Below are 8,711 nucleotides of genomic sequence, written 5' to 3' on the forward strand. Positions count from 1 at the left end.
ACAAATGGTGAGTGGTGACAATCGACGACGTGTGCATTATCTATGGTTTAACCTGTATGGGCTTCGATCCTTTTGCCTTTCCTAGGAAAAATTGTACCAAACAAATTTTCTATGGTGTAAACATTTTTGAGGCTATGTTCGACTTTTTGGCGGGAACGCGAGGAGTGAAGTTGTGTGATTTGTTTTATTTTGTCTATTTTGTGTTCCTTCAAGTTAAATGTGTAATAACGGTGGTTTATTAACCGTTTAATATCTGTGAAAGTGCACAAATGTGGGAAAATGAAACAAAGCCGCTAGACGTAACTTCTCGGGATCCTCCAAAAAGTCCACTGAAAAAATCTCAGTAAATGACCACCATTTTACTAAGATTATATTTCATCCCATATCATCTCATCTCATTACATTTAATTTCATCCCAGTTGATTAATGTCTCAAATTGATAACCTTCACTTCATTTCACTACATATTCTAATTTTTCATAAAACTAAGAATTTAATTTGAAATAAGCTATAACTTAAAGCTCTTAGTTACCAGGTCATAAAATACCTTTAAAAAAAAGAAATCACAGATTGATTATTAAAAAATGTGTATAGGTACATACCCTAATACCTCGAAAAATTTAATACTATAATTATATAATTATAATTGATTTATTTATTGCTGTACCTTGATATTAATGAAACACAAATATTTGTTTGCTATTAAAGCAAATAATGAATTTAGATACAAATATAGATAGGATTATTTTGAAGTTGTGTTTGCACTATAAATATTCACCACCAATATGGATTAAGAAAAATGAAAAAGAATGAAAACAATTAAAACTTAACAAAAAACTTTCGTATTGTTGAATAATAAAATTACACATTGTACTTTTACTGCCAGTTAATTAACGATTAGGTATGTACTATTTAATATTAACCTCAGAAAAATATCTGTCACTATGCCTGTTTAATGCTTTTTATTATTGGTTACTATAGAAACAATGAAACGAAAAACTTGTTTGATCGAGACTTTTGAGTCCTGTGAAAATTACGACAAAAAGCATCGAAATATCCAAAGTGGAACGGCTACAATGTACAAAAACACCATTTGGTATCATACTTTACTAGATGCTGAAAAATCATGTCTCAAGGAAGAAAAAGTTAAAAAAATTCATTATAAGTTCGAAGACGGTAGAGAAATGGTAGAGGAATATAATGTAGATACACAAGTTTTATTACGTAGAGCTTGGAAGGTGAAAGGAAAACTTGGTGGTGAAGGAAAATGGCATGTAGAAATTGGTGATCCCATACCTGATGCTATTTCAAATAGTGATTGTGCTGAAATAACTGAATGCAAAGACCAGGTAGATATCTGTGTAATAAATATAAATTTTATATTTTTATAATTAACCCTAGCTAGAATGTTACATGTGCATTTAATTGCTATGACACAGTAGCATTATATTACTGCATTCCTCCATTGTATCTATACAAACAGGAACAGTCATATAAAAGCTCTACCAATAAGTATTGTCCTAATACCAGTGCTGACAAAACAAAAATATCATCTATAAAAAAATATCCTAATCATACCTTAGCTTAGAAATAGTTTTGAGAAATGCTTACAGCCAATATTAAAATTAGACACGTAGTAACATTATCCTGACCTTTAAAAGTAATTACGTTTTACTGCTGAAATTCTTCCTGTCCCTACCCCTAAATTGACTTGTAGGGGAAACTATAATACCACCATCCTATTTATTTGGCTGTCGATTACTTATGGATACCAAGTCTTAAAAGATTACAAAACTATTGGTACATCCACCTTATGTCTCAAAGTCCAAATAATCACAATGTCTATGGATCTGGTAGCCACATAACACTGTTTTAATACAATATCTATATATATATATATATATAAATGAATTGCTGTTCGTTAGTCTCACTAAAACTCAAGAACGGCTGGACCGATTTGGCTAATTTTGGTCTTGAATTATTTGTGGAAGTCCAGAGAAGGTTTAAAAGGTAGATAAATGAATGAAAATGCTCGGAATAAAATAAAAATAACAATTTTGTTTTTCCTTTGATGCGCCCCCTCTCAGATGGATTGTTTTTGTTTGTTTTAAGTTTATTTAATTACAAAAGTTTAGGTCTTTTGTTTATCGATTGAGGCACTACGAGGTCTGCCGGGTCAGCTAGTCATTCAATAAAAATATAATAAAGATTACCATGATTATTTTAATTTTTTGCAATACTGATATAGTAATTCTTACTATAGTGTTTAAATGTTTTTTTTCATGCAGAAAACTTAACCCCAAAACCATGACATAAGGTTTCCATGCCAACTTACCTACCTAGAACTCATACTCCATGCATTGGGTATATAGTTCTCGACTGTCTGCAAATGTTAGGAGTGGACTGCAAGCCTAAGGATGTTTATATGGCCCTATCCACCAAACCACTCACCCGCTCTCTGATTTCCACCCGGGATCAGAACCTGGGCAGAATAGTGGGCTTCCAAATCGGAACCAGGCTGCCAGATTGGAACTCGATGATTAAATGGACATATTTTAATTACTTTTTTGGAATTTTAGCCTCAAGTATTCAGGAGGAATACGAGAATAAATTTAGAATGGAGAATAAGAAATCTACCATACCCAATTGAAACATATTCTATTAGTGCAAACAATGATGAAAGGTGCATAGTTATTAGAACAACAAACAAAAAATACTTTAAAAAGTTTAAAATACCTGAACTTGAGAGGCTGAACTTAAATATAGAGCAAGCTAATATACAATCTTCTCATCATTTCAACACATTAATAATTATGGTATGTACAAACTTTTTTCTGAAATTGTTTGCCTAATGATCTGACACTCAGTTTCGGAAGGTCTATGTTGCTAGTTAACTGCCATAGCAGATTTAATGAATCAACGGTGTGATTGTGATGGTGTTGAAATGCCGCAGGATTTTGTTTAATAAAATATGTATTTAACAAATATGTTCATGTAATAATATTAAATTCCACAATGGAAGGAATAACATATAATAAAATTAAACCCACAAAAATAATGATTGGCATAGTTATTTGTGGTAAACTTGTAAGCCTGCACAGGTCACACCATCATCACATATTTTTGCCATGAAGCAGTAATGTGTTCTGGTTTGATGGAAGTAGCAGCTGTAATTTATAAAGAAAATGCATTATAAACAATTTATTCTGTTCAAGTACAAGAAACCTCAACAACTACTCGACATGGAGAAGGAATGGTATGAAGAATTAAAGAAGGTAAAACCAATCAAGGACATACCTAATGATTGTAAAACCCAATAAAATTAAACAGTCACTAAGATATCTATGGAGTTTAACTTGAATAAATCAATAAGATACTGTCCAATTTATAATTAAAACTTATACAAAATACACTTGTAATTGTACAAAGACAAATTGTTTTTTTTAGTTTCACCCATGCTTCTGAGGTCGGTAAATTGTTCAATAGAAAGGCTCAATATCTATAACTTAATCATATATTTTCTAAAAGCTAATCGTCCATAGCTAATGCTATTGCTTGTTTTTTTAATTCATCTTCATCCAATTCTTTGTCCAGCATTCCTCTTTCCTGCAGGTATACACTATACTGTGCAGGTATACCCATGAATGTTTTTATTTTAGATCGCAATTGTTTCCAAGTTTCCTGATAATAATTCTTTTTGTCTCTTTCCATAGCTTTGTAGTCGTTGCCATATTTGTCTAATAAATATGTGATAAATTCAACCTGACCCTTAGGTAACCTGGAATCAATTTTGCTTTAATAAACACAAGTTTTAAATTTAGAACTTTACAAAATGATTTGGAAAATAATATCAATTTGTAAACAGTTTGTTGTCCTTACATAAACTTCCTTTTCCGAGGCGCCTTGGCCTGTTTTTCTAATTTCTCAGCTACTTCCTTCTTTGGTGGAAGTCTTACAACTGTTTCCACTTCTTCATCTGAATCGATCTGGTTTACCATTTGTTTCGCCCTTTGAATTTGAGTCTGTTTGAAATTTGGTATTTTTATAGTTTTGTTTGGATCACTTACAAGACCCATTTCCCTTAGATTTCGAGCAGAAGTTTTTTTATTATTCCATGCTTCCTTGACAATTGAACTGTAATTTAAATAAATATTATTGACAAAGTTATGGACGATGCAGTACATTTCAAATATTTTCGATATTACGAACCATTGAACGTTCCCTGTACTTTTTTGTTTCCTATTCATACGCCGTCGATTTAACTTGTGTAAATACTTTTTTTTACGATGCTGCTTTTTTACTTTCATGTTTACTGAATAATGGGTTACTAAATTCGAACCAAAACGCTAATAATAGCCCGCAGATAACCTCAAGCCTCAAGAAAACCTCAAATCAAAACACACATGTGTTGTTTAATGTTTTTTGTTCGATTACAATTTCCATGTCATATCTATAATCTATGGTTCGATTCTTCATACCTATTATCTATGATTATCCACTAGTGGATAGGCAAAGAGGACAGAGCCCATACAGTTAAATCTTCAGTAACAAAGATCGAAAAGCAGAATTTATTGACGCGTACGTGAGACGCGAAATGGTGTGAATTGCTTCTTTTTTGTTAAGTGTTCCTTCAGGTTTAAACGTGCAATAATGGAGGCTTATTTATCTGTTAGCGTCTGTGAAAATACACAACTGAGGGAAAATAAGACAAGGTCTCCGAATGTGTCTACTCGAATTCCTTTAAAAAGGCAACTGAAGTGTCAGTTTATTCCCTTGATTTTACTGGGCCGCTGTTGACGATTAACCAGTATTACGGCTCTGCTGATGGTAAGTGTCCATTAAGTGCACAAATGTGGGAAAATTAAACAAAGCCGCTGGAGATTATACTTCATCCCATATCATCTCAGCTCATTTCTTTTAATTTCATCCCATTTGATTTATGTCTCAAATTAATCATCTTCATTTCATACCATATTATAATTTTTCATTAAAATAAGAATATAAAATAAAATAATATATGACCTAAAGGTCTTAGTTACCAGGTCATAAAACCCCTTAGAAAACACATTTTTTATTATTTATACCTATTAGTTTTTAGAAAATTTAGTTATAATTTAAATTAAATTAGACTATCTACATAAATGTAGTAGAGTTATTGATGGTTTAACTTGTTTACTGATTATCTAATTTTTAATGTATAGTGATATTTACTGTAATTTAAACTACACATGTAATACCAATCCCATATTAATTTTATCTCCTTAAACAGAACCATTTAATTAATTTTGCCACTATGGTCAAAGTTTGTGTGGTGAAGAGTTGTTCAAGTGGGCGTACAGGCAAGAAAAAAAATTATCAAATGCCTTTGTCTTTTTTTCAACCAACGGTGTGCAAACTATTTAATATTTTTCATATAGCACTTTCCTTTGCATGTACTTATTGATAATTTAAAACAATGATCCATTTATGTTGTAGACACCAACAAGGTTAATAAATTGGACAAAGTCAATGGGCATTAATTTAAAAGCAACAGACTCTATTTGTCAATTTCATTTTAAAGAGGAGCATATAAAAATGTATGATAAAATTAAAATTGGTGAAGTTATTTATTTCTCGTATTTACTAAAGAAAGTACTAAAGGAAGAAGCTTTGCCAACAATTGAGCATCAATTTCATCCTTTACTAGACCAACAGCAAAGTATCCTCAAGGTACAGGAACTACTAATAGATCCGCAGAACAGTTGCTATTCTACAGATTACATAGAACAAAGTCAAGAAAGTTTCCAAGAACAACTTCAGATCGAGAAAACGCATAATGATTCAAGGGAACAAGAACTGATTGAATCTATTGATTATTTCAAAAATAATGTTAGCAACTTTTTAATACTGCCAGAGTTTTGGTTTTACATAGAAAAACCTAGACAATTAGAGTTTATGAGAATTGATCGTGCATGCAAGCAAATAAAAAATCATATACGTTTAAATGAAGACTTATCAATAACGGTATGAATAGTTATGTGGGCATGTTTATAATAACTACACTTTATTTAAACAAAATTACATTGCAGGTAATTCTTTTAAATAATGAAGAATTATGTACAGATCTAAAAATTTGTTCATTTGAAAATATTTACGATTACTTAAAATCTGTTGAAAAGTGGCCCCTGTGTGTTGGTACCCAAATCGAGAGAAACAAGTAAGATTATTTGAAATTTTACAAGTCTTAAACTGTTTACACCTTTTTAATGCTGGGGAACTGTTTACACCTACACCAATATGTTTAAAGTAATCATCAATATCAAATGTACCCATCTAGAATTTTCTAGAATGAATCATTCAAAGTATTGCGGATTACTATACAAACTCTTTTCCCATATTTCTGGCAGAGTTCAAATACCTGATATGATGGTAGAAGTATTCCTCTGCTAGTAATACTACTAGGATGAAAAGTTTATACTTATTTTATCATATATATTGAATTTTATTTTCAGATATTCAAAAAAATGCAGAGGTGTCATCATTGGTGATGAAGCCTATAAAAGATTTCAAAGAAATCCAAGATGCAAGTCTTGTCGGATCCTAAGGAATCAGTTGAAAAAACGTAAACTTTTAGCAGCTGCAAAGGTGTGGGAAAATGAAACAAAATCAATGTGTGGATATGGTGCACAAATGGATGTAGCTTCTTGACATCTTTCAAAAAGCCTTTTGAGGTCTTAGTAAATTTACACTATTTTAAGGCTTTAAAACATGCTCAAATTTAGTCAAACGGACCAAATCCGCCTACCAAATACATTCTCGATACAGACCACCAGATTGGACAGTTGCTCATGTAAGCTGTCAGGTACACACAGTTGTCATCTTGTCATTGTATACAAAAATTATGGTGGTAGCAGTAAAACTAGCAACAATCACCACATAAAAAGCTGAAAAATTATAGAATGGGCGAAACTGTATTTAAGAAAACGACGCATTTAGTCATAAATTTAAATTATATCTACAAAGGAACAGTGCAAACTTTGAAAATTTATTAAATTTACTCAAACCTCAGATCACAAAAAATGATATTGTTATGAGAAAGTCCGTTTCTGCAAAAGAGCAGCGTATTGCCATGTTATGATAAAGTATCTTGCATTAAGAAGAGAATTGAAGTTTAATTTAAATATATCATCACAGTTAGATATTCTCCCAAAAATTTTTTCTTTCTAGTTTGTCGTTTTCAAATTTTTCAGTTTCATTACTTAAGTATTGTAAATTATTGCTTTCCAGCATCTCGGTTGCGACCTAAATTGTGATATTATGTACCCCACAAACATGGTAAATCTTTGTTTAATTGAATCGCGTTCCGTAAAGATTTTCTCCAAGATATAAAATGAGGAAACGCGCGGCCGTTTGTTCTGCTTAACCGTCCACACTACCGAATACCGAGCAATATATTATACGGTATAGATATTATTAAACGATGTGCAAAATTAGCGGACTCCATTAATAATAATTATGTTCGCAGGCGATCAGATTTGGTTCAGTAGTGAACCAAAATCGTGATTCGTTCGAACCAAATTCGGTTAATACTTTTATTGTGACATAAAATAAATTGCATTTTGCTCCATTTCAGATGACAATGTATTTATTATTTTATTATAAATTAAGATATGATATGGAACCCAGGAAATTTATAAATAAAAGTCAAAAAATGCCATTATATCTATACTTATTATTATAAAACTGAAGTTTATTTGTTTGTGTGAACGCGCTAATCTCAGGAACTACTGGTCCAATTTGAAAATTTCTTTCAGTGTTAAATAGCTCGTTTATTGAGGAAGACTATAAGCTATATAACATCACGCTAATAGCAATACAAACGGAGCACCAATAAAGAATGTTTCAAAATCGGGGATTTTTCCCTTTTGAGAGCTTCCGCTGCGTGCTCTGCGGAAACGGATAAAGTTTCGCCAAAATAATGTAAGACAGAATTGTTCCCCTTTAAAAGATCTAAAAAAAAGTCCGCGACGGCATATCTATATGTTAAGGTTGGCTCACTATAACGTTTTATACGCCAATAATTTTTTTTCTAAATTATAGCGTTATTTCTGAAGGTGTTTTTATAAAGATGATATTAATCCTTATCCAAATAAATAAGTTATTCATTACAACATAAATAAAAAATTATTGTCGAATTGATAACTTCCTCTTTTGAAGGCAAAAAATCAAAATAAAAAATAAATGTTTGGGGTGGACAGCCTTTATCACTTAAGGATATGAAAAATAGATAGTAGCCGATTCTCAGACCTAGTGAACATACTATTGATACACAAATAAAACCAAAAAAACATGGCTGGCAAGCTACAATTGATACACAAATAAAATAAAATAAAACATGGCTGAAAAATGTATAGTGAGTAAGACAGGAGACAGGCTTCGTCCTCATCCCTACTATGTAATGTTTGCTGGATGAGTGGTGACACCTGGCGGGGATAACTGATCGATTGATAGTTGATCACTAGTCGACCGGCGAGGGTGGAAGATCAAATTGAATTTAAAAAAAATCATAATTAAAGGAACTTGAAATTATAAACTCTGAATAAGAATTTATCGTACTACAATTGTATTATATGATTGCCATCTTGCAACCTTATTGCGGATCTGTGAATAGAATTAAAAAAAAATTCGGGATGGAAAAATAGGGGTTTATCGTATAAGAGTGAAAATTGAGAG

General features: G+C 31.6%; 3 protein-coding genes across 4 annotated transcripts; 2 read left to right on the forward strand and 1 right to left on the reverse strand.

The window, feature by feature from the left end:
* Window positions 1-140: 140 nt before the first annotated feature.
* LOC101736777 (protein DPCD) lies at window positions 141-3,433 on the forward strand. Its single transcript, XM_004932619.5, has 4 exons — window positions 141-900; window positions 981-1,348; window positions 2,579-2,815; window positions 3,215-3,433. Exons 2-4 carry the CDS (start codon window positions 986-988, stop codon window positions 3,317-3,319), a joined length of 705 nt encoding a protein of 234 aa, XP_004932676.1. The 5' UTR covers window positions 141-900; window positions 981-985; the 3' UTR covers window positions 3,320-3,433.
* Window positions 3,434-3,485: 52 nt separating this feature from the next.
* Window positions 3,486-4,470, reverse strand: LOC692929 (uncharacterized). 2 transcript variants are annotated; one of them, NM_001046771.1, is given in 4 exon segments: window positions 3,486-3,557; window positions 3,559-3,777; window positions 3,879-4,133; window positions 4,209-4,439. In NM_001046771.1, coding segments are annotated over 4 exon segments (582 nt in total). In that variant the 5' UTR covers window positions 4,307-4,439; the 3' UTR covers window positions 3,486-3,547.
* Window positions 4,471-5,055: 585 nt separating this feature from the next.
* On the forward strand, window positions 5,056-7,698 carry LOC101736994 (uncharacterized). The gene is made up of 4 exons (XM_062675250.1): window positions 5,056-5,385; window positions 5,475-5,867; window positions 6,068-6,195; window positions 6,491-7,698. The coding sequence occupies exons 1-4, from the start codon at window positions 5,293-5,295 to the stop codon at window positions 6,684-6,686; spliced, it is 810 nt and encodes a 269-aa protein (XP_062531234.1). The 5' UTR covers window positions 5,056-5,292; the 3' UTR covers window positions 6,687-7,698.
* Window positions 7,699-8,711: the final 1,013 nt, after the last annotated feature.

Source organism: Bombyx mori, chromosome 23 (assembly GCF_030269925.1).
Source record: "Bombyx mori chromosome 23, ASM3026992v2".
In the NCBI taxonomy this organism is placed as follows: domain Eukaryota; kingdom Metazoa; phylum Arthropoda; class Insecta; order Lepidoptera; family Bombycidae; genus Bombyx; species Bombyx mori.